The 25,543-nt window shown below is 51.3% G+C and overlaps 1 protein-coding gene and 1 pseudogene across 8 annotated transcripts in view; both read left to right on the top strand.

Annotated features, from left to right (window-relative positions):
* Window positions 1-4,769: 4,769 nt before the first annotated feature.
* On the top strand, window positions 4,770-10,063 carry LOC111186189 (succinate dehydrogenase [ubiquinone] cytochrome b small subunit, mitochondrial-like; annotated as a pseudogene).
* Window positions 10,064-15,632: 5,569 nt separating this feature from the next.
* PLA2G6 (phospholipase A2 group VI) overlaps window positions 15,633-25,543 on the top strand; it is a 50,289-nt gene continuing 40,378 nt past the window's right edge. For 2 of the 8 annotated variants that reach the window (XM_022596647.2, XM_030760774.2), the window contains exon 1: window positions 22,378-24,644. In XM_022596647.2, coding sequence (XP_022452355.2) covers window positions 24,346-24,644 — 299 coding nt within the window. In that variant the 5' untranslated portion in view covers window positions 22,378-24,345. The other 6 variants (XM_089921309.1, XM_022596652.2, XM_022596648.3 and 3 more) reach the window with 6 other exon arrangements.

The raw sequence follows: 25,543 nt of genomic DNA, 5'->3' as shown, positions 1-25,543 counted from the left end.
GCCAACTCCGCCCCGGAAGACCCCGCCCACATCCAGGTCCCGCCCCCAGAATTTTCAATCCCAGTTAGAGCGCGGCTAGGGGCGTTCACGTGACACCTCACTAGAGCCGCTCGGATGAAGGTGTCATTTGTCTCATTTTACAGTCGACAGTTCTGGGCCTCCTTTCGACCTACACCCTCTGCCTTGATGATCTCATCTAGTCTCGTGGTTTTAAATGCCATCTATAGGCTCAGGAGCTCCAAATTTGTATTTCCAGAACGAACAGCTTCTCTGAGTTTCAGACTGTATCCAACTGCCCACTCAACGCCTCCACGTGGGTACCAGATGGGGCCTGCATACCCTGCACGGCCAAAATCCAACTCCTGAGCATTAACCCTACCTCAGCAACCCACACCCCCAGTCTCTCCCACATCAGCTGTTCAAGCCCAGACCTAGGAGCCTTGCTGCATCCCTTTCTCCTTCCTCTTCACTTCATGAGTCAGGCTGGCTCCACCTCCAACACTACCCTGCATCTGACCACCTCTGGCCACCCCCAGTCCTACCACCTGATCCAGGGACCATCAACTCACCTGGACAATGGCGGAGGGCTCCTGATAACTTCTTCACTTTTCCCCTAAAGGCTTTCTTTGCACACCAATGTTCTTCTCGAAACAAAGATCAGATTGTTTCACACTCTCCCACCCTCTGGCTTAACGCCCTCAAAGGTTTCCCTTTGCATTTAGAATATAAACTGTACTCCTCTCTTTGGCGTACAGGACCCTAAGCCATCTGACCTCTACCCAGCGCTGCAGCCTCACCTCCCGTCTCTCTCCCCTCACCACTACTCTTCAGCCACACTGCCCTTCTTACTGTTCCTCAAACACACCAAGCTCATTCCTGCCACAGGTCCTTTGCACTTGCTGTTTCCTCTTCTGTTCACTGCCTGGCTCTTTCTCATCTTTCAGGTGAGCTCAGATGTCCCTGCCTCAGAGACGTCTTTCCTGACAGCCCTGGCTAAAGGAGCCCCCACCTCTGAAATTCGTTTTTATACTACTTTAATATTCCCATAGGATATTATCTTGCTTATGTATTTGCTTATTATTCAGTGTCAGTCTTCAACCAGAATGTAAATTTCATGAAGGTAGAACCTTGTCTGTCTTGCTGACCACTTCACGTCCTGTACCTAGAGCAGTGCTCTGTACATAGTAAGCCTTCAATAAACGCACGTTGAAGAAATAAATGAGTGAAGGCTCAGAGAGGTAAAGTGACTTTCCAAAGTCACCCAGCCAGGAAGTATAAGAACTTGAGTTTGAATCCAGACCTAACTAATTCCTGATCCAGACGTTTGGGGCTCTGTCCAACTGGGTGGGGCCCAGCATAAATGTGGGGATGTATTCAGGGCCTGGAGCTCCACCCAAAAGAGGCGGCTTTGGGGGCAAAACGGGAGAGTGTCCCAGTTCCTTCTTTTCTTTGCTCATGGTGTTTCCATTGCCTGAAGTGCCTGCTGTCACTCCAAGAGCCATGTCTTTTTTTTTTGAAACTGACATCACAGCACCTACCTTATCTTACTGAGTAGGGCATAGGACCTCCCCGACTAGGAGGTCTTTGTGTGGAGCCCTGGTCACCAGCAAGGCTCCCTCTTCCTTTGATGTAGTGTACTTTGATTTCAGAGCCCTTGCTATGCTTCCTTGCCTCTGGGCTGTGGGCCTTTGTCCACCTGGGATTGTGACATCTATCCCTTACCTCCCAAAGGCCTTGGGTTTCATATGCAGATTGGCCCACTAGCTTCCCAAGTGACCAAATATTGCAGCAGTTATGTCTGGCACTCAAACAATTCCCCTTACCTTATATTTACATATCAAGGAGAGCCACTCATGTTACCTCTTGGGGTAAAAAGTTCTCAGCTTTAGAAACTGCACAATTGCGATTGTTTTCTTTACCCTCCATTTTCAATGAGCTTTTCAAAAGCTGAGGTCATAGTAGGTGCTCAGCTAGTGAATGAATCCCCAGTGGGTCTGCACAACACCCCTGGACACCAGGCTGCCTAAACACTCTCCCATCCCCTGCCTGCCTGCATTAGGGGGTCAGGGTTTCAGTATCCACCCAGCAGGGACTGCTCCCCACGGATGTGTCTCCCTTTCTGGTCAAGGTCAAGGGACATGGTGCAATGTCATATTTAGAAGTGGGAGCTCTCTGGCTTGAAGGGGGTTCCTAATGGCCAAACCTGGGACAATTTGAACATCAAAAGAAGTAACAGTAACCATGGATTATAACCTACTGAATAAGAGAGGAATCCAAACTGATATGAATAAATAAATGAGAAAACTCCTCCTTCAAGTAAAAAGAAGGACAGAATTAGAAAATGACAATTTAGACCACAAAGTAATAATCGATTCCTCAAAGAATCACCAGTGGACACAAAAATTTGATGAGGAACATGACATTACATGGGTCCGAAGTATTTCTCCATGGACAATTATTAATTACAAATAGAATGATTGTAACTTTACAGTGGAGAAACCTGGCAGGTACCATCTTCACTAAGTGACCAAAGTTAATATCACCAGGAATGGGACAAATTGACATGTGTAGCTCCTAAATGATTCATGGAGAAGGAGACAGCATCACTTCTGTGGTGTTCCTGCCAAAAATTCATACAATTGCTCTCCTCATGAGGAAACATCAGACAAACCTAAATTGAGAGAAGTTCTATAAAATAACTGGAACTGTATGCTTAGAAAAAATGACAGGATCATGAAAGATAAAGAAAGGGGAACTGTTCCAGATTAAAGGAGCCAAAGGAGATGATCGAATGCAACGTGTGACCCAGAATTTTCTTTTGTCATGAAGGACGTTATTAAGATAATTAGTAAAATCTGAATAAGGTCTGAACCCTAGATAATAGTATCGTATCGATGTTAATTTCCTGGTTTTGATCATTGTCCTATGGTCATGGTAGAGAATGTCCTTGATTTTAGGTAACACACACTGAAGTGCTTAGAGGTAAGGGGCATCTATCTGCAATTTACTCTCAAATGGTTCAAAACGAGATTGAGAGAGAGCGGATTATTGAGAAAATGTGATAAAATATTTACAATTGGGGAATCTGGGTGAAGTGCATATAGAAATTCTCTATCATTCCTGCAATTTTTGGTTTAATAAAGAAGTAGGTTTTTGTTTGTTTGGTTCTTTTTTGGCCGTGCCACGCGGCATGCGGGATCTTAGTTCCCCCATCGAACTTGTACCACCTGCAGTGGAAGTGTGGAGTCCTAATGACTGGACCACCAGGGAAGTCCCTGTTTGTTAGTTTAAGGTAGGGGCTCTCAGGCGATTCAGTGGTTAGGACTCCAGGGTTTCACTACTGAGGGCCTGAGTTCAATCCCTGGTGGGGGAACTAAGATCCTGCAAGCCACTCGGCCCGGCCAAAAAAAAAAAGAAAAATTAAGTAGGGGCTCTCAAGTTAGCCTGTGGGCTCAAATCCCAGCCTCACCCACCACCAGCTGAGTGACTTAACCTCTCCCTGCCTCCTTTGTAACCTGGGTTTACTAATAGCGCCTGCTTCATAGATTGTGAAACAATTTCTTGGGTTCACACTTAGAAGCATTGGGCACAGTGTCTCGTATGGAATAAATATTGGGTTAGAGAGAGATGAGTCCTCTGGAGTCCCCTAGGACACTCCCTCTGAGAACCTGCGTCTTCCCCAGGTGAGTGACTCGAAGCCAGTGAAGACCTCACCCTGCCCAGAGACCCCCACCTCCTGTCAACAGGGAGTGGCCTTGTCGCCGGTTTCTAGGGATAGAGCCACCCTCTGCCAGCACAGTCCAGCAGACCTCTAACCGGCCCAGCTAGTCCCTGTTCGCCTGCTCGAGGGTCCAAAACACCAAACAGCACCCAAGCAGGTCCCTGTGGGACCCTGGTGCACAGTAGGCACCTTGCCCGATAGTAGCGGCTCAGTAACCAGGCTTGACCCAAGCCAGGATCTGCAGCTCAGATCGCACCCCTGGCTGACCCCAGAGTGGGGCATTCCTTGCTCCGAGCTTCAGTTTTCCACCTGCAGAGTGAGAGTGTAGAATTAGGGCAGTGGTTTTTAAACAATCTCAAACCACAGTAAACTTTCTTCACATGAAAGTTGACTCTGCAGAATGTCCCTCCTCCTAAAACAGCTAGAAGCTGGGCTGCTATGGAGGAGACCTGGTTTGGCTTCAAGGTTCCCCTGTTGAGTGTTCTCTGGAGGCCCTTCCTGCCCTGAGATTTGATTTCCAGGCCCCCATGAATGCCTGTCCCTGGACCCTGGGGCCTTCCCTGCCCCGCTCTGCAGGGCAACTCCATCAGCTGGGCTGGGTCCCACATTTCCTGCAGGGCCCTCTACTAGGTGGGAGTGATAATCAGAGGCATCCCTTTCGGCACCTTCAGGCACCTTATATTGTCCCAGTTCTTCCACCCACCGCATGGCCCATATCAGTTTCTTCTTACAGCTTATTACTTCTGACTATACTTATTCCTATTACGTTTACGAGATGCTTCCTTTGAGCCAAGCACAGTGCTAAATGCCTAAACCTGTTTGCATGGTATATATTTTCCCATAGTGTGTCTTTTCTCCCACTGCTAAACAAAACAATCATCCGAAACAAAAATTATCTGTACTTTTTATCACATTTCAATATCTTTATAAATTCAACTTTTCCTTCTTACCATAGCCCTCCCCAGTGAGGCGGAACAGTGGTGCAGAAACAATCATCCTCATTTTAAAGCTGACGTTCTGGGGATGACCTTGAGCCTTCAGGGGCGACATGGGGACTCTCTGGAGGCTGAGTGTCCTCTGTGGTGCCGGAGGAGGGCGAGCTCTCTTCCTCTAAATCCCAGTGATCAGACTGGCTCAGGTCTCAGCATTTCTCTAGGACCGATCTACCCCAGGATGGTGTGGAATACAGCATATTCACCTGTCACCCAACCACCATTCTGCTTCCAAGGCTGCATCTCTCCACTGGATTGGTGAGAGGATTGTCAGTGTTTTGCTCCTGGGCCTACTTCCAGCTGCTTATTTGTGTTTTGTTTGTTTGTTTTGTTTTTAATATTTATTTATTTGGTTGCACTGGGTCTTAGGTGCGGCAGGCGGGCTCCTTAGTTGCAGCATGCGAACTCTTAGTTGCGGCATGTATGTGGGATCTAGTTCCCGGACCAGGGATCGAACTTGGGCCCCCTGCATTGGGAGAGCAGAGTCTTATCCCTGGACCACCAGGGAAGTCCCCCAGCTGCTTATTTGAATCCTTGCTCTGCGATGCACTACTTCCTGGCGGCAGCCCTCACTCTTCATAGTCACTGAGGCATTGGACCAGCTGTATGTTCGAGGGGATGCATGGCAGAAAGCTGTCAAGGTAGGCCTTTTGGTGCCCTCGGCTTTCACCTTTGCTGGGTGGGCTTTGTTATTTCAACTATCATGATGTGGGCATCTGCAAAGCTGTGGCTATGCTGTGGAAGCTCTGACCCTTTAGACATAATACCTTAAGAATTGATTGTAGACCAGCTCGCCTTTGCTCCGTCATGCCATTCAACTCACAATAACAAGGAAATAACACATAAGTCCACTGGTGAGACAAACCTCTTCTCCTAATCACCTGGTTATTTTTTTAATTTTTAAAATATTTAATTAATTTATTTATTTTTTGGCTGCGTCGGATCTTAGCTGCGCACACGGGATCTTTCCTTGCGGTGCGCGGGCTTCTCTCTAGTTGTGGCGTGCGGGATCAGTAGTTGTGGGGCAAGGGCTTAGTTGCCCCACGGCATGTGGGATCCCCTGCACTGGAAAGCGGATTCTTAACCACTGGACCACCAGGGAAGTCCCCTCCTGGTTATTTTTAGAATGAAATCTTTGAGGAAAGATGTGAGAGGAGTTGCATCCAAAAAGCTGTCAGACTGAGTTCTGTATGCTGGGGAGTTAATGGGGTGTCTCTCAGCTTCTCACAAGACTCACAGTATAACTAAACATTATATATGAGCTTTTGCCCTTTAATTTATCAAACTCTTAGAGGGAATTCAGCTTTATTACTCTCAATACCCGATCAAGCATCTATATTTGTCCTGGGATGATGGAGAAAGGGAAAGACTGTTATTTCGTAAGTAGAGGCTTGGCAGAAAATTAGGCAGTGTTTAGTTTTTGCAAACATCCCCTCTCTGTTCAGTTGATACCAGTTACCAATGGTTCTGTGTCCCAGGAAAATTTGAAAATTAGAAATGTTGATATTTCACATTACTGATTTCTAAATCCTAGGAAGAAGAGCCTGGAGAGTTTCTGAATATAGAGAAGTTCCATGGAGGGAAGAGGTCCCTTTATAGACGTTTCAAATTGTTACAGATTCTAAACTGAGACTTAATCCTCAAATGTGTTTGTTTTACTGGTCCTAAAATAATCTGTCCACAAATATAAAATTATAAGTAGTAAGTTGTTTTTTTCCCACCGTGGGAATCTCTAATGTGAAAATGTATTCTATGAAGGTAAAGTATTTTAAAAATCGAATGCTATATAATAAAAAGTAAATAAATAAGGCAAGCTGAGGTTCTGACTGATTTATGGGTTCACTAACTGTCCAGGGAGTACCCTCCTGTTGCTGGGTGTGCCTGATGCCCTTAATCCTCTTCCCACATCTTAGGAGTTAGATGTTGCAGGTGAGGAAATTGAGACTCTGAGTGGTGAGGAAACTTGCCCAATATCACACAGCTAGTCCCCAGCAGAGGAGGACTTGAACCCAGGTGGTCTGACTCAAGGGCCATGCTCTCCCACTGCCCAGGGCCAGGCATAACCATGGGCTTTGTTGGAGAGAGATGTCCCCTGTCACGTGGCCATTCCTCCCCCTCTTCTCCCTTCCTACTTTTAAATCATAAGGCAAACTAGGGAGGGGCTGACAAAGCGTGTCCCTGCACTGGGCTGCTGTCTGCAAGGGTCCTGGGTCTGGGCTAGAGATGGTCCAGCAGGGAGAAAAATGAGTTTGAACAAATCCAGACAATCGTAGTAACTACTGTTGTCCCGTTTATGAGACACTTGCCTTGTGAACCTTTTATCTCACAAAACGCTGTGAGATGAGTGTCTTTCTTGTCCCCACTGTGCAGATGAGGAAACTGAGGCTCGGAGAGGCAATGCCATTTGCTCAGGACACCCCAGTGAATAAAGGCCCTCACGACCTCTGTGTGAATATGAGCGTTTAACTGCCACTTCACTTTTTCACTTTTTTTTTTTTTTCTCATGGCCACGCCACATGGCATGTGGGATCTTAGTTCCTCTACCAGGGATCGAACCCATGCCCCCTGCAATGGAAGCACGGAGTCTTAACCACTGGACCACCGGGGAGGTCCCTGTTCCCATTTTTTAAGTTCTGCTAATTTTCTAGGCAAATAACATTGTCTTGTTTAAATTTACATTTCTCTGAATATGAATGGGCTTGGACACATTCCCTTACTTTTGCTCATCAGTTGAGTTTCTTCTCTGCAAACTGACATTTCAGGGCCCTCAGACTTAGAACTGTACAGATGCCCTTTTTTCTCCCACCCCTCCATCATATTTTCCCTCTAAAAACTTTTTCCTCCTGACAGCTTCAGTGTACTTGGAAATCTGCCACTCCTAGTCTGAGTCCTTTCCATGCCCCGAGCCTGTAAACCCATAACCTTGGGCACCTCGTTTGTCTGCTACCCTTCTGCCCTGCCAGCTGCTCTGGGCTTCGGAGAGAAACTACCACCGTGAACACGACACCCACAGCAACAAGACTCCACTGCAAAGTCATCCTCCAGTCACAGCCAGGCACTCGGGGTCCCTGATCACCACCTTCCTTCTCCAAACCCCATTCTCGCTGGCCTCGTCCTCGCCCCCACCTGCGAGGCCCGGCCTCAGCTCCCTGCACTGTTCATCCCCTCCCTCTCAGTCCCGGCACAAGCTGTTCCTCCTCCGGCCCCAAAGCTACCTCCCTCTCTTCTTTCCTGGACCCTCAGACTCACCCTCCGGCTCCTGTCCTCTCAGCCCCGAAATTTCCCCAAGCGGCTGCCATCTGTAACACCCACTCCCCTACATTTCACTCCTCCACCCACCCAACCTTTGCCTTTTCTTCCCTTTTATGGCCAGACGCTCGAGTCGTCTCTGCCTCTGAGCCCTCCCTGCCCCCTCCCCTCCCAGCCTCGCTCCAGTACCCACAGTCCTCTGAAGGGACTCTTGCTGAGGTCCACGTGACCTCTCTGTTGCTAAATCCGGGGTCCATGTTCCGTCCTAATCTGTCACGTCCTTTGACAGCCCTGGACCTTGTTGCTCCCTCCCCTCCTCCTTTTGATACACTCTGGCCCCTGGGGTTCCAAGGCGTGTGTTTCTCTCCTCCTTTTTCAGTCTCCGTCTCTGGCTCCTCTTGACCTCTCGGTGATCAGTGACGCTCAGAGCTTCGCCTTTGCCGCAGCCTCTTCTCCCAGGGGAATCTTATTAACCCTCGAGAGTCCAGGCGGTATCTGATGCTGGTGACTCCCTAATCTCTCACCTGTGCGCCTCTGTGTCTCAGGGGCCAGATCTTCTTAAACAGCTACACAGTAGATGTGGATTTCCCCCTGCCCTCCCCCCATCCGACCCGCCCCACCCCCGCTTCCGGCACGTCCAGCCCACCACAGTCACAGCGCCACTCAGCGTCACCCTCCCAGCCTGCACCCCTGCTCCCCACACATTTCTCAGATGGGTTGGTGACACCACCTTCCAATCAATCACCCTATAGAGAAACCAGGCCACCATCCTTGCCTCACCCCCGTCCCTCAATCCCACAGCTAACCCGTCACCAAGTCCCCGTGGTCTCCTTAGCTTCCCTCCATGCTCCGCTCTCTTCGCTCAGCCATGGTCTCAGTTCAAATCACAGCATCTCTCCTCCTGGACATGGCAACGGCCTCCTGCCTGGTCTCCCTGCCTCCAGCACCTTCTAATCCAGCCTCCAGGGGGAAAGTAGAGAGAGCTTTCTAAAACCTAAATTGGACCCAGACACTCCTGGGCTCAGAAACTTCCATGGCTCCCCACTGCCTTCACAACAAAGTTGACACTCTCTCCACAGATCTTCTAGGTCTGGCCTCTGCCTCCTCTGACTGCCCAGCTCTCACCCCTCCCTCTGGGCTCTTCCATACCGCCACGCTTTGGCTCTTGTAGACCCCTCGACCGGAAACTCCCTCCCCAGGTGCAGCTTGTCCTTCAATACCCAGCGCACAGGTCACGTTCCTCAGCGAGCTTCCCGAGTAACCCCCGGGCAGACCCAGGCTCCTGCCCTCACAGTAGGGATGGCCCCCTGCACGATGGCACTTTTCCCTCCGAGTTCGTGTTCCGTGTTTTTGTGGCTGCCTTCTCCTCTTAATCCACACGTTCCTTAAGGACTAGAACTACAGCTTTTCATTTTTGTGTCCCCGGTGCCTAGCCCCGGCCGTCATGCAGTTGTGGCACAGCAACTATTTGCTGGATGAATGGAGGAGTTGCCCTTGCTCCGCTGGCGCCGAGCCGTGTCCTAGGCCAGAGCAGTGGGGCAGGCTGGGCAGGGGAGGGAGGGAGGGAGGGAGGGAGGGAGGGAGGGAGGGAGGGAGGGAGGAGGGAGGGAGAGGGTATGGTTAACTTCCTAAAAGGTCCTTCTGCCCTGATAGTGGAGGCTGTGTCCACTCGCTGGCTCTCCGCTGTGCCCTGCCTGACCACCAATGGCAGGATCCTCGGGGAGTCCCTGCCATTCCCCCTGATGACTACTGCGTCCCAGAGACTATTCGATTCAGCCTGCTCACAAATGTGTGATTTGCAGCAGAGTTTCGGGAGCCCCTGGGACATAAACAAGGACCACCAGGACAGAATGTAGATCATCCAGGATAATTCAAACATGCATGGTTGCCCAGTGGGCTCTGCCCATGTTCTTTCTTCGGGACCTCACCTCCTCTCCCCGCCACCTCACTCACCGTGCCTGGCCCCTGTCATCACCCAAGGCTTCAGACCCCTCTCTGCTCTTGGCCTCTGGTGGTCTTCTCTACCTTGGAATCACCTCCTTGAGGGCTGAAAGGGTCTCTGTAGGATGCTGTGTGCCCAGCACCCTCTTTTCTCCTGATAATTCTGTGCATGCCCAGCTAGAGTGGGAGCTGCCAGAGCTGATGGGCTCGGGGGTGGGCACACAGCCCAAGCTGACTCAGTGAGAGTCGTTTCCAGGAACTAAGGGAAGAAGCTCAGTCCATTTCCAGTGCTGAGAGCTGTAGGTGGTGCGGGGGCTACGTTCCTCACTCCTGGGCAGAAGAAGCCAGAGAAGAGAGTGAGATGGATGCGCTGAAAGGCAGAGGCCGTGGAGGGCCTGTTTAAGGCTCACCGTGAGGTTCCTCCAGCATTTGGCTGGTCACCGCTTTCTTGGATTCTGGGAGATTCTCTGGTTACTTTCCAGTCTTTTTGCCTGTTTGCCTGTGCTAATTTGAGTCGGGTTTCTGAGGCTTACCATCAAGAGAGTCCTGACCCATTCTGGTCTCTTTCTTCTTAATCCCATAGAACCCTGTGCCTCTTACTCAGTCCTCTCTTCCAGAAAGCTCTAAAATTATGGTGGTATTGCCATATTAAATTAATTTATATACATTTTAGAAAACTTTAGGCTGAAGACTGACTGGGAATATGATTTACAGTTGATTAAGCAGGGAGGTTTCTGTCATCACAAACAAAAACAGAACCTCATTGCCTTGTCAATCAGTGTAGTTATTTGGGATATTTGCAACTATCCTAGTTCCTCTTCTTCTGGCCTCCTGGTAGGACTGCATTTCCCAGCTCCCTTGAGGTTGGGTATGGCCATGTGATGCGCTTCGGCCAGTGAAATGTGAGCAGAAGACTCACGTGTCACTTCTGAGCGGCGGCTTTAAGACCCAGGGCCTGATTCACCGCATCCCCAGCCCCGTGTAGAGCAGAGGCCCCCTCAGCCTGGGTTCCCGCGTGATTTTGATAAACAGAACGCCCCACCCACCACCCTCCCACATCAGACACACAGTGTGAACAAAGATGTTAACTCCTGTTAAGCCAACGAGACTGCGGGGTTGTTCGTTACTGCAGCATTCCCTAGCCTAGCCTGCCTGACAGAGCCTGGAACATCACCTGCTGTCATCTTCAGGAAGACCGCATTTGCCTTTATTCCAGTGCTTTTCCACAACAAACAATTATCTCTGTATTTGAGGCAACTTTGTATTCAACTGTGAACTTTAAGGACAGGAATGGATATCTTTTTTTGCTTTTTTTTTTTTGCGGTACGTGGGCCTCTCACTGCTGTGGTCTCTCCCTTTGTGGAGCACAGGCTCCAGACGCGCAGGCTCAGCGGCCATGGCTCACGGGCCCGGCCGCTCCGCGGCATGCGGGATCTTCCCGGACCGGGGCACGAACCCGTGTCCCCTGCATTGGTAGGCGGACTCTCAATCACTGCGCCACCAGGGAAGCCCAGGAATGGATATCTTTCGTGTGATCCCACACCACCAGGAGTGAGGCCATACAGACTGTAGTAGGCACTTCATAATTGCTGGCTGAGGACTTCCCTGGTGGTACAGTGGTTAAGACTCCGCGCTTCCACTGCAGGGGACATGGGTTCAATCCCTGGTCGGGGAAGATCCCGCATGCTGCACGGCTCAGGGGGGAATAAATCATAATTGCTGACTGAAGAAGCTTAAGTGAGGATGAGAAGCCCAGGAGAAAGAAGAAAGGGATGAAGGCTTTGCACACTCTGACCCTCATGAACCCCCCGCTGGACCTCGTCCTGAGAAGCCATATCCTGCATGATCCCCAGCACATGGCCTGCATCTTTGTCTGAAATGCCGTCTGCTCAGCAGCCTCTCCAAACCCTCCCTGTCCTTCAGAACCCAGGCTCAGGCCAGCTTCTTGGCCAAGCTTCCCTGGCCCGCTGGCCCTGAGAACCAGCCTCCCCTCAGCCCACAGTCTGTCCTGTGAGCCCCTGAGCTGGGCTGAGGGACCCCCAAGTGGGGAAATCCTGCCTTTGCTGGCCAGGACTGGCTGTCCCCCTTAGGCTGGGAGCACACGTGGCTGCAGCCTCACAGCTCAAGGTCACATGTGCTCGTTTCCTCCCTGAGGAAGGCACAAGCCCCGATGGCCCCCTCCTCAAATCGGAGCCACCTCGTTACTGTAATCATTACACAGCTGCCTTGTGGCCTCTGGGCCCTTCAGTCGCCTCTTCCACTGCAGCAGAATGATTTCTTTTTCTAGTCACTGTAACCATCCTGGGGCCCCCATCGCCCGCAGGGCAAGTTCCTCGGCCTCAGCCTGGCACTCGTGACCCTTCGTGCCTTTGCCTCTGGGGCTCACCTGCCCATTCACCTGCTCACATAGCAGGTTCCAGCAACACCTGACCTGTTGCCGTTCCCCAAACAATCCACACAATCTCACGATGTTGCCCTTTGCCCATACGGCTCTTTCCACCGGGCTTTCTTACTTTCCTAATCCAGCTGGCAAACTCCCATTCAACCTTTGAAACCCAACTTAAGATCAAGGGTTGGTGAATTTTTTTTTTTTTTTTCTGTAAAGGTCCAAATAGAAATATCTCAGGCTTTGTGGGCCATACAGTTTCTGTCATGCTGACTCAACTCTGCCACTGTAGAAAGCATGTTCATACATAAACGAATGGTGCCGTGTTCCAAGAAAATTTTATTTCCAGGAACAGGTGGCAGGTGGGATAGTTTGCCCACCCCTGTTCAAGAGTCATCTCACAAATCTCCCCAGAAGACAGAGTTCAACCATGCCTTCTCGCAAAGCCCTCTGGACCTTACACGTTTTGTCATAATACAAACCCCGATTGTAATGATTCTACAGTTGTGATGATTAAATGGGATGGCGGCCACACCATTGTCTCTCACCTCACCTGGGTTGCTGCAAGAGCCTCCTCACTGATCTCCCAAGCCCTTGCCCTTACAGTCTATTCCTACAGAACAGACACAGTTTGTTAAAATGTAAATCTGACAGGCCACTCCTGTGCTCAAAAACTTCCCGTGGCTCCCCATTTCCCTCAGAGTGAAAGCTAAAGTTTAAAAATTGTCCACAGTGTACTACAGGCCCTGATTTCCCTTCAGCCTCATTGCCAACTACGGAGCACAGGCTCTGGACGTGCAGGCCCAGCGGCCATGGCTCACGGGCCTAGCTGCTCCGCGGCATGTGGGATCTTCCCAGACCGGGGCACGAACCTGTGTCCCCTGCATCGGCAGGCGGACTCTTAACCACTGAGCCACCAGGGAAGCCCTTCCCAACTTTTTAATTATAACAATGTTCAAACACACAGAAAATGGAAGGATGACTACAAAGGCACTCATATACACAACCCCAGATTCAACACACTAGGGTTTTTGAAAGTAAGATGGTAATATCATGACACTTCACCCAAAGACTTTAGCAAAACACACTCTATGTCTGACCTCTCTGTCTTGATTATTGTCTGTCTTTCCCAACAAGACTGTGAACACTGTGAGGGCAAGGATTTTGTCTGTTTTCTCTACTGTGGTATCCTCAGCACCAAGAACTCTGCCTGACACATAGTAGGTCCTCCTGCCGTGTAGGGAAAGAAAAGTCAAGACAGGTCTTGATTCTGGTTCTGCCTCTCACTGACATGTGACTCTGTGAATCATTTCCCCTGACAGAATCTTCGTTTCTCCATCTATAAGGTGGAGATAATAGTGCTACTTCTCAGGATCGTCGTGAGGATCAAACAAGGTAAAAGTGTAAAATTCACCGTGAGCATGTTCGTTAATTTCCATCTAACTCTTTGAGGAGGGGACTTAGGTCGACTTTGGGCTCTGGGATGATTGTAGCTGCAGGGAGCACAGCCCCTCAAGAGAAGCTCTTTGGCTTGAATTGCTCCAAAGCAAAATCCAGCAGAAACTGAAAGGAGTACCTTCTCGGTGCTTACTTGCCCCCTCCCTTTCCACTGCTTGCTCATTCAGTGCTTCCTACCAACTCCGGATTCTTCATCTCTTGCTTTACCCACTCATTTAATAGTTTTCACCAGAAACACCCAAGGGAGGGGCACTCAACTTCATCAGGCCTTGAATCTATTGTATTATTTCCTTCTATTTATTACTTTCTTTCTACTCTATTTTATTAATTTCCTCTATGGATCTTTTAGTGTTTCTAAAGATTGATCCAGATGATTGATGTCTCTTCCTTGGCCTTTTCTGCATTTCAGATTCAGTTGGGTGTCTGTGTTGCCAAACCTGCCTTGTAGACTCACCTTGAATACGGGAGGGTATTTGCTGAAGAATGGGACTCATCCTGTTGAACCTCTGAGGTTTCCCAGGTCAGATTGCTCAGCAGTGGGTGGAATACCCGACCTTTTGCAAGCTCCCTGATAACCATTGCCCTAACTTCAATTGTTTGGGGGTGCGGAGGGCAAGATACATTTCACTGAGAATTCTGAGTCTTCTTCCTATTCTCTCAACCCAAAGCTGAAACTCCAAACAAAATTTTAATCTTAGTTTAAAGGAACAGTTTCTTCACCCGTAAAATATGAACAAGAGTAACTACAATCCCCAGATGATGGATGTGAAGTCAAGTTACTTTGTAACTGGCAAAGCTCTGTACAAATAGTACTTACTGTGGTTAGTTTTCTTAACTTGTCTAGATTCTTAACTAAATCTTGCCCCAGTTACATTGGCTGCCCCCAGTCTGGGCACTAATATCTTGGGACAGACAGGCAGAAATATTCTTCTATTCACAGGAATAACAAACAGAAACTACCCTTCCCATGCCAACAGAGAGCAGTTTGGACAATTTATCTAGATCTAGGGCTGGGGAATAATTAGGGGGAAGAAAATGTGTCTAACCAAGCCTGGCAGGCTGGACAGGGGACATGATCTGTTCAGGCAGAAGCAGATTTGTGACTAAAACCCAGCCTCCTCCCTTCTATTTAATGCATTCTCAGCATTACTAATGATAACAACTGTCACTTATTTTTTCATATTTTTATTGATTTATTTGGCTGTCTCCAGTCTTTGTTGCAGCACGCGGGATCTTTAGTTGCAGCATGTGAACTCTTAGTTGTGGCATGTGAGATCTAGATCCCTGATCAGGGATGCAACCCAGGCCCCCTGCATAGGGAGCGCTGAGTCTTAAGCACTGGACCAACCACCAGGGAAGTCCCAAGGCTGTCATTTATTGAAATCCCGCTATGTGCAGGCAGGGGGACTAATTTATCTCTAGTCATCATAACAACCCCGTGAGGTATTATTGTGCTCGCTTTCAGATGAGGAGTTCACAGAGACCAAGTCATTTGCCCAAGTTTCTACTAAAAGTGCTGCAATATTTCCTGAGATCGGCTTGGGGAAGGGCTGCCAGAAACCAAGGAATAATTTTTTTTTTTTACCATAACTAAGTATTTTTTGCTTATACTAAAAAATCATTGTTCAGCTGAAATCGAAATTTAATCCCGTCTTTTTATTTGCTAAATCTGGCAACCTTAGCTTGGAGGTACCCGGCAAAATCAAAGCAGGTTCCTGCTTGTTATGCCCTAACAGATCTTTGTTGGTTTTGTTTTTGTCTTTACGAGCCGTCGTAAAAGTCAGGTTCAGACTTCAGGCCTCTGAACGTTTTAGTGGGCTGAGGGCGGAGAACGGTGAGACCCCCTGCCCCCCATTAACATGTCTGCCAAGGAGCGGTAACGCGAACCTTCCGCCCCGCACAGACGTGGCCGCGCCCCGCCGCCGGGGATTGGCTCAGCCCAAAGCCCGGCCTCCCTCGGCCATGGGAGCCCCTTCCATTGGGCAGTTATAGAAGATGGCGGAGCCCCGCCCCTGCCTTCCTCTCGCGAAGCAACAGACTTCGGCGACTGGCGGAGAGCCGTGGCCGGGTTGTCACGTGGCCCGGGGCGCGTCTGTTTGCGGAAGTAGAAGGAAGTAGAAGTGCTGAGTTAGCCGAGGTGAGTGACGGCGCGGGGAAGGCGGGGCCAGGGGCACCTTTCCCAAACCTTCTCCGTGCCCCAGACTCCTTGGGCTTCACCCCGACCGTCCCGCAGGCTTCCCTCTTGTTCCCCGATTCCGAGGCATGTCCTCCATTAACCCTTTTTTGACCCCTAAATGCCCCCAGCTTCCACCCTTTGATCCCCAAGCGTCCCCAGCTCCCATCCTGTGACCGCTCTTGTCTCATCTCTAACTTGTGTTCCCTCAGGGACCCCAGCTCCGACCCTGGGTTCCCCCTCTTTCTTCCCTGTGCGTCTCTCCTCTATCCCGTGCCTCACTTTCTGAGTCAACCCCTTCCCGTCGTCCCCCAGCTCTCAGTGCCTCTTAGTGCCCCCAGCTTTCAGTCTGGTTCCCAGTCATTGTTCCCAGCTTTCTTTCTGTGCCTTTCTAAGTGCTCCCGATTTTTCCGCCTCTGTGTGTTCCCACCCGATCCCCCACTGCATCTCTGCCTTCTGTGTCCCTCCAGCTGTCTTCCCTGTTCTCCATCACTCTTCCCCATTTCTAACTCCCTGCTTCTCCCTGCTTATTGTCTCCCAGGTGCCTCCAGATTTCATCTGTGCCTACGCCCCCCATGCTCCCTCCTCTCCCATAGCCTAGTCACCCCAGAGTCTCCCAATCCCCCAGTCCTGTGTCCACCTCCTGCTCCCACCGATGACCTGGAAGCTGGCGACAGGAAGTGTGTGACCCTTGTGACCATGTGACTGGAACGGCCAGGCCGGTGGTTGTGGGACAGGGAGGGCACAGGGCTCAGGGACCTGTGCACATGTTTTGTATGGACTACTCACACGACCTCAAATACCTTCCCTTCCCCTAAACTTCTGAGTCTTTCCCTTCACCTGCCCTCTTACCCACCCAACAGGATGTCAGGCAAGTTTGGTTTGGCACCACAGATGCTCCACCCTTGGGCTGAATGCAGTGTTTTTGTTATTGTCTTTGCCTTAAAATTTTCCTGGAGTTTGTAGGCCATTTCCTGTCTGAGTCTCAGTTTCCTCATCTGTGACAGGGGGATTGTATTTCCTGCCCTCCTCAGGCTGCCATGAGGTTCAAAATTTGAGAAAATGTAGAAAGCAAAGCTTTGTAACCCGCATGGCCCTGTACCAATGCATGGGTTTGCTATTGTGTCATTGGCAGAAAAGGGAAAGGGACAGAATGAAAAATCAAGGAGGGAAAGACAAGTCTTGCATTTAGCATTTGGCAGATTTATTGACCATCTGCTATGAGTCAGGCTCTTTCATATGTTATTCTTACCGTTTATTCATTCATTCCTCATTTATTTCACAAATATTAGTGGACCGTTTGCTATGTTCTAGGCTACTTTCATAGCCAATGTTACTCCCATTTAAATCAATAAGGAAGAGAGGGCAATTGAGCTGCCTGAGTTCACACCAACTGATGTGGTTGGAGCTAGAATCTGAAGAGAGTACTTTATAACACCAGAGCCTGTGGTGGGATTGCTCTGCTCTGTAAGGGTCACTATTGTTGTCTAAGTGCCCAGGGCACTTTTTTCCCTTCCGTGGGTTACTTTGTTATTAAATGACAGTATCCTCAAAAGGGAATTTCCTTCTCACTCAGCAGAATGACATCACCGAGAGATGAAGGAAGGAGAAATTTAAATGCAGTGTGTGTGTGTGTGTGTGTGTGTGTGTGTGTGTCTGCACGTATGTACTGGGTGTGTGTGGGAAGAGGTAGGGGCTGTAGTGAAGGGGAGGTCTTGTGTTACAAGCTTCACTTTATAGAATGTGGCTCCTGGGAGAGCATTTTAATAGGTCCATGCCTTAAATGCCTCTTCTCTTTTTTTGTCCATCCTCATTTTTTTTGGTGATCTCATCCAGTGACATAGCTTTAAGTACCATCTCTACTCTGACTTCAACTTCCAAATTTATATCTCCAGTCCAGTCCAGACATTTCCGCTGAATGATAGACACACACATATTTGCTCCCTCAACATCTCAAACTTAGGAATTTCAAACTTAAAGTACTTAGACTTAAGCACCTGTATCCATCCCCTTCATCCCTTCCCTCACCCTCTACCAAAATCTGTCCCTCACACGCACTTGCCCATCTTTAGGAAATGGCAGTATTCTTCTTTTGGTTGCTCTGGCTCAAGCTGTGAGATTATCCTTTTTTTTTTTTTTTAAATACATTTATTTATTTAGTTATGGCTGCGTTGGGTCTTCGTTGCTGCGTGCGGGCTTTCTCTAGTTGTGGCGAGCAGGGGCTACTCATCGCGATGGCTTCTCTTGTTGCAGAGCATGGACTCTAGGCGCGCAGGCTTCAGTAGTTGTGGCGCATGGGCTCAGTTGCTCCGTGGCATGTGGGATCTTCCCGGACCAGGGCTCGAACCCGTGTCCCCTGCATTGGCAGGTGGATTCTTAACCACTGCGCCACCAGGGAAGACCTGTGAGATTATCCTTGATGCTTCTCTACACCCCGCATCCAGCCAGAGTTAATATCACTCCTTTGCTCCAAGCCCTGTAATAGCTTCTCCTCTCAGTGTACCTGCCTGGCTCCCTGTTACCTCTCTGACCTTACTGGCTTCCTTGCTGTTCCTGGAACTCACCAGGCATGGTCCAGCCCCAGGGCCTTTGCACGTGCTCTTCCCTCTGCTTGGAAAACTCTCCACCTACATACCCGTATGACTTTTGCCCTCATTTCTTTTAAGTCTTTATTCAAGGTCAAGTTCTTGGTGAGGACTTGTTCACCCTATCTAAAATTTTAATCTCCACATGGACACTTCCTGTCTCCCTTCTTTCATTTATTTTTCTCCTTGGCATCTAATCAGCATTCTGAAACTATGTCTTTATTTTGCCTATTTATCTTCTTTGTTATAGCCCCCTCTAAAATAGAAGTTCTAGGAGGGCAGGGATTTTACCTGTTTTGTTCACTAGTGTGTTCTCAACAGTTGTAACAGTGCCTGCCACAGAATTGGTCCTTGATAAATATTTCTAGAGTGAATCGTAAAATGGTCACCCTGTATCATGCCACCAGCCCCAAAACGTCCTAAAGTCATCGGGGTCTCCCGTGCTGGGGAACTCCAGCAGCAGTTCTGGGCAGTTTGCTTCCAGCTGTGGTCCAGCTAAACAAAGTGGGTGAAAGAGACACCTTTTCCCTTTCGGAAAGGCCATTTTGCTCTGGCCCATATGAATGGTGGTGCACTGTTCCACGAGAGCCTTGGCTTTTGGCACACAGGGGTCTGCGCATCAAGCCTCACTCAGCCACATTCCGTTCGGGATTTCTCCTGAAGGCCGCTTGAGGATTACGAGCTGGGACTCTGGATTCCAACTAATTGGGTTCAGATCCTGGCAAGTTACATCACCTCCTGTGCCTCAGTTCCCTGTGTGTAACATGGGAAGAAGTATGCCTTCTCTTATGAGTGTTTTGAGGAATAAATATGATCATTACCCCCAAACTTGGTGAGGCATCTGGTGCTCAGTGGGTGCTGAATGAATGGGGCAGTGTTGTTGGGTGCGAGGTGACAGGAGCCAGCCCTCCCCCATTCCTCGATGGCTTAGGGAAGAGTCTGGGAAGAGCTGGGGTCAGGGTGAACATTTGGAGGGATGTTTTGTTTGGAGGCAGCCTTGGAGGCCCAGACGCTCGGATGAGAGGTAGAAATGATGTTTCACCTGATGCCTACATTCATCCTGCCTTTCCTCGTGCACTAATTGAGCGCCTGCGTGCTCCATGCAGGCTCTCTGCTAGTGCTGTCAGGAGTCCGAGGAAGAAGGCGTGAGTCCAGTCGCCAGGCAACACCTCCCATTTCCTCTCTCTGGGCCTTGTTGCCCCGTATGCCAAACAGGGATAGCGATCGCACTGTCCCTGTCTCATGGGCATTTGTGAGCTTTGAGGCAGCTAACAGACGTGAAAACCCCCTGCCAGCCATAAAGCGAGGTGGCCTTGTGAGAGGATGTGCCGTGGGCCAGCATGCAGTGATGCGCTCGTGGGCTGGGAGGTGCAGATGGCAAGCGCTGCAGGAAGCAAGTCCACGGGGGTCAGGGGAGGCGGAGTGCTCTGATCTGACCCTGTGTTCTCAGCCCGTCCTGCCAGGGCAGGGCACGGGGGTGACGTCGGCTGCACCGGAGGCTGTCCTGTGCCAGTCGTTCCAATCATGGGACATCCTGTCATAAGCAGCTGGGGCTCACAAAGCCTGATTTCCAGCTCAAGCAGTTCTGTGTGTGCTTCCAGAATCCCCATGTGGCCCGTCCCGTGAGGTCAGCCACCTGGCCCGGCTGTCCTGGCACGCACCTCCTGAGCAGCCACCCTGCCCCTCTGGTCCATCAGCGAGCTTGACGAGTTTCCCTGTCTGGAGTATGAATGAGCTGAGCTTCAAGCACCGAATTTTCCAGATCAAAGCCCAGCAGTTGCCCCGTAAAGGTTGCCCTGTGCTGGGGTGAGCTCCTGGGCATTTCTGTTGTGGTCAGAGTGGCTGAGGATGGGACATGTGGTGTGTTACCACCGCACAGGGTGAAGAGAGGAGGGAGGGGTGCCTCAGAGGTGCTGGCCCCCCGGGGCCTCCAGTTGGTTCATTCATTTGTTCTCATTCATTCACCAAACATTTATGTTATGCCCACTGTGAGACGGGAACAGCATGCCAGGTGCTTGGATAAACCCAGAAAGGGGGGTTGGGCCCCCCTCCCCCCAGCCAGCAGATACGGCATCACCATCCCAGGCTAAGTGGTCAGTGGGCGTGCACGGGGCGGGGTGGGGCACGGAGGAAAGCACACGTGCGCCGGGGGCTGGGAGGAGGGGAGGCGCAGGGTGTGATTCTTGAAGGAGGTGGCACGTAAACTGAGTCCTGAAGGATGAGAAGGGGTTTATTTATCTGTCTGACAGCCCTTTCTTGAAAGCAGGCTCTGGGGCAGGTGAAGACGGCAGGGAGGACAGTCCAGGCAGGGGACGGGGATGGGTAGGGGGTGGGGGGAGGGGTTCAGGTGGGGTCGTGTGCGCAGGGACCCTCCACGCTCCGAGTGGCAGCTGCTCCCCAGCTCAGCGCCCATCCCTGCAGCTATGCCGGAAAGAACCTGGGCTCCAGGGTCAGAGGTGGCGGGGACAGGAGGAAGGGGACAGAAACGAGGCCAGCCTGTTACAATCGGTCCAGGATGTGGCCCAGGGTTTTCATTTCCTTTCTTCCACCTCGTGATGACAGTGGCCACTGTTTGTGTGCCCAAAGTGGCCAGCGTCCCACTTTCCCTCCACTGTGTCATTTCATCCTCACGCCTACCCTGGAAGGCTGGAGGAGGGCCAGGCCTGTCCTTTCTGGGGCCAGGCTGCTGTCGGTGTGTGTGGGGGGCACCCTCGCCACCAGCCCTGGGGACCCTGAGGAGGGGGGCTCTCCTCTGGGGCAGGGCATCTGCCTTCCATCCAGCTGGACCCTCACGGTGACTCTCCTCCTTAACCCAGGTGGGCCGTGGGCGCTGGTTGCTCCCGACTCCCCAGCTCCCTGTGAGCGCCTCTCTCGGTGCTGCGGCCTGCCCTCTGGGAAGTCTCTGTGCTGCTTTTCTAAGCCAGGCCTGACCCACCCACGCCCCCCGACTCCCCACATGCAGGCCCCAGAGGCTCAGCCTACACTCCCACTTTCTTTTTTTAATTTATTTTTATTTTTGGCTGTGTTGGGTCTTCATTGCTGTGTGCAGCTTTCTCTAGTTGTAGCGAGCGGGGGATGCTCTTCCTTGCTATGCGCGGGCTTCTCATTGCGGTGGCTTCTCTTTGCTGCGGAGCACGGGCTCTAGGCGCTCGGGTTTCAGTAGTTGTGGCACCTGGGCTCAGTAGTTGTGGCTCGTGGGCTCTAGAGCACAGGCTCAGTAGTTGTGGTGCACGGGCTTAGTTGCTCCACGGCATGTGGGATCTTCCCAGACCAGGGCTCAAACCCGTGTCCCCTGCGTTGGCTGGCGGATTCTTAACCACTGCGCCACCAGGGAAGCCCACTCCCACTTTCTTTAAAAAATATAATAGGGCTTGGGCTTCCCTGGTGGCGCAGTGGTTGAGAGTCCACCTGCCGATGCAGGGGACACGGGTTCGTGCCCCGGTCCAGGAAGATCCCACATGCTGCGGAGCGGCTGGGCCCGTGAGCCATGGCCGCTGGGCCTGCGCGTCCGGAACCTGTGCTCCGCAACGGAAGAGGCCACAACAGTGAGAGGCCCGTGCACCGCAAAAAATAAAAAAAATAAATAAAAAATATAATAATTTTCTATACCATTTGGAAAATAGGGGAAAGAAAAAAAAATTGCCCATAAACCTAATACTCTCATCTACCCTTAGTATTTTGGCATGTTTTCTATCAGGTTTTTTTTTTTTTTGCAGTGGCTTTGCAGGCCGAGCTCGCAGCCCAGAACAGCACAGGGAGCATCACGGACTTATTGCCACCGAGCCTGTAACGACGCCACGTGCTTTCCCTGAGTTGTTACCGCCTTCTCAGTAGCGGCCTTTAGTGAGCACACGGTGTCTTGGGGGTAACGTGTCGTAACTTACAATTCCCCTAATGCTGGGTGTTGAAGCTGCTTCCATTTCTGTGTCAAAACAGAAATTGTTATAAAGCATATTGCCGTGCATGCCATGTGTTCTGTTTTGGGGGAATTCTTTTCCGGATACCAAGTCCCATGCCTTCTCTTGGGGTCCCAGCCCCTCTCCCCTGGCTGTGGGGAAAGGCGCAGGTACCCAGCCCCTCTGTCCTTTCAGCTCCCAAGTGTGGAAGAAAGAAGGACCTTGACATAGGTCTAAGCATCCTCATGAACGTTCTCATTTAATCCTGACCGCACATGAGAGGCGAGCGTTGTCCTCGTTTTAAAGGAGGAGAAACTGACTCTCACAATCTGCTCACACCACATCAAAAAAGGAAAGACATTACAAAGCTTCACAGCATTTTCAAAGCTCTTCAATCATGGTCTCTAAGCCTCAGTTTCCTTATCTGTAAAAGGGGGTGATGGAACTAAAGAGGGCTAATGTTTGTTGAAAGTTACTATCTGCCAGGTACTGTTATTAGGCACTGTTGTGATCCCTATGTTACAGTTGAGGAAACTGACTCAGAGAGGTTAAGTAACTTGCCCAAGGTCACACAGCTGGTCAGTGGTGAGGCTGGGATTTGAATGCAGTTTTTTTTTTTTTTTTTTTTGCGGTATGTGGGCCTCTCACTGCTGTGGCCTCTCCCGTTGCGGAGCACAGGCTCCGGACGCGCAGGCTCAGCGGCCATGGCTCACGGGCCCAGCCGCTCCGCAGCATGTGGGATCTTCCTGGACCGGGGCATGAACCCTTGTCGCCTGCATTGGCAGGTGGACTCTCAACCACTGCGCCACCAGGGAAGCCCTTGAATGCAGTTTTGCTCCCAAGCTGCATGGTGTGCTTTGGCCATCTGCCTCATACAGTTTGTGAGAATTAAATGAGACAATTACGTGCAGTGCCTAGCTCAGGGCCTACTACCTAGTAAGTGCTTAGTAAGCGTCTCCTGATGTGATGATTACTGTTGACCCTTACTGCCTTTTTAGATGATCCTTTGTAGGCCTCTTGCTTTTCCTTTCATCCCTAACGTCACTCCTCCCTCCACCCATAGGCCAGGGTATGACTAGTATCCACTCACATGTCCACGCTCTCCCACGGTGCCCACACTCGCACGCTCTGGCCTGCAGCTGACCTGCTCTTTTGGCAGGTGACATCCTGGCACAGAGGCAGGGGTGGCCTCCAGCCAGTTGTCGTGCAGCTTTGGTGGCACTGCCTGAGGAAGGTAGTGTGCTTTCTGGGAACCCAGGAAATAACAAGGCATCTGATTCTGTTACCCAAACTGGGGACAGTTTCCATAGCAGGAACTGTGACCCTGTGGGTAGGAAACAAAATTTCCACCCAAACCTGTGGCAGTGTTTCTAAGTCTTTACGTAAGTTCATGTTCATTTCCGAGGAGCTTGCTCTTGCGTTCTCTCAGAGCTCTTTGGGAAGCCCGTGGTAGCAGGCACCAAAGGTTTTAGACAAATGCCCCCGATGGAGTGTGAGATGACCCTGGTCCCTTTGTGGCATCCAGTAGAGAGGGGATGCTGGTTTTGTTTGTGGAATTCAAATGACCAGTGCTAAGCTCTTTGAGTTCCCAAAAGTCAACCCCATACTTTACAGAGTGAGGATACCCCGTTTGCACAGGGCAGTGTCGCCCATCACGTGCGTTCATGTCCGCCGTCTCCTGTGACCACGGCAGCCCCGCACTGCAGATGACGGAACTGGGTCTCTTTTGGGGAAACTGCGTCGGGGGGCAGGACAGTGCTGGTCACCTGTGCACAGTGGCAGCCCTGGAACTTCTCATCACCCCTTCTTCCCTCCCACTCAGTGCTGTTTCTCTCTCTTTCCCCTCCTTTCCAGGTCTCTCCAGGCCCAGAATCCGGGGAGCAGCGCTGGTGGGGAGCCACCTGGGTGCCCGTGCAGGAAACCGCCGTGCGAGGTGAGGTGGGCATGGGAGACCGAGCCCGGCTGACCAGAGACCCCGTTTTCTTCCAGACTGAGGGGGAAGGTGGCGGGGCCTCCCCGCCGGCCCCACGGAGGATGCAGTTCTTTGGCCGCCTGGTCAGCACCCTCAGCAGCGTCACCAACTTGTTCTCCAACCCATTCCGGGTGAAGGCGGTGGCCGTGGCGGACTACAGCTCGAGCGGCCGGGTCCGGGAAGAAAGGCAGCTGTGTCTGTTCCAGAACGCTCCCAGTCGCACGTGGGACTGCATCCTGGTCAACCCCAGGAACCCCCAGAGTGGATTCCGGTGGGTGATGGTCCGTTGCCCCACACACACTTCTCTCCTTTGACTCCTCCCAGGTCTCAGCCTGGAGGTCCCTTGGCCGAGAGCAGCTTCTTCAGGTTGACATCTGAGAGGTCTGTTGGGGGTGGGGCTGCTTTTAAAACGGAGGGAGGGGCTTCCTGGACTCGACACCTTCCGACCCATCAGGGTCCCGGCAGCAGGGGTTGGGGCTGGAGGACTGTTGCCTCCCTCGAGGCTTGACCCATACAGATGGAGGGAGGGAGGAAGGATGGGGAAGCCGAGAAGGTCAAATCGGGGAAGGCCCAGGGATCACCTGTAGCCCTGGGTCCTTAAGGCACGACTGTCCTTGTAGGGGCTGGTTGGCCGAGGTTTGTTCAGGAGAGCCTGGAAGGGGTGGACAGCTGCTCTTCTCAGGGCATGCTGGTCCCCCCTCCGTGGGCTAGAGGAACGTGTAGGAACCCAGGACAGGGCTGAGGAAGCTGAGCAGCTGCAGGGCCGGTTGGGAAAAGGGGAGAGGAGTGACCAAGGACCCCAAATGCAGGGTCCAGGGAGCTTGGCAGACCGGGGCTGAGTTGGGCTACGGCTGATGGTCCTGCTTCATTTGTTCATCCATCTGGCTGTCCTGTCGTCCAGGGAGTGAGCTGGGAGGTGCGGATGGAGGATGGAGGGTGGGAGGCTGGAGCAGAGGTTCTGAAGAGCTGCAGAAATGGTGATGCCAAGGCCTGGGAGTCGCTGGGAGTGAGGGCTGTTGGGGGGATGGGGGCACTGTGCCAGAGCCCTGGGCTTTTCACTGTGGGTAGTCATCCTGGGGGGCTCCCCACTGCTCCGAACACCCTGCGCTTTGTGGAGAGAAGGCTTGGTGTACTGGACTTCCTCTTCAGGGGGCTCGAGGTTCTGTCTTT

The sequence above is a fragment of the Delphinapterus leucas genome, chromosome 11 (genome assembly GCF_059928025.1).
Source record: "Delphinapterus leucas isolate spDelLeu-1000000601 "Yukka" chromosome 11, BTC_Dleu_Yukka2, whole genome shotgun sequence".
Lineage (NCBI taxonomy): Eukaryota > Metazoa > Chordata > Mammalia > Artiodactyla > Monodontidae > Delphinapterus > Delphinapterus leucas.
Note: the sequence above shows the minus strand (reverse complement) of the source record. Positions and strands in the feature narration are given on the sequence as shown.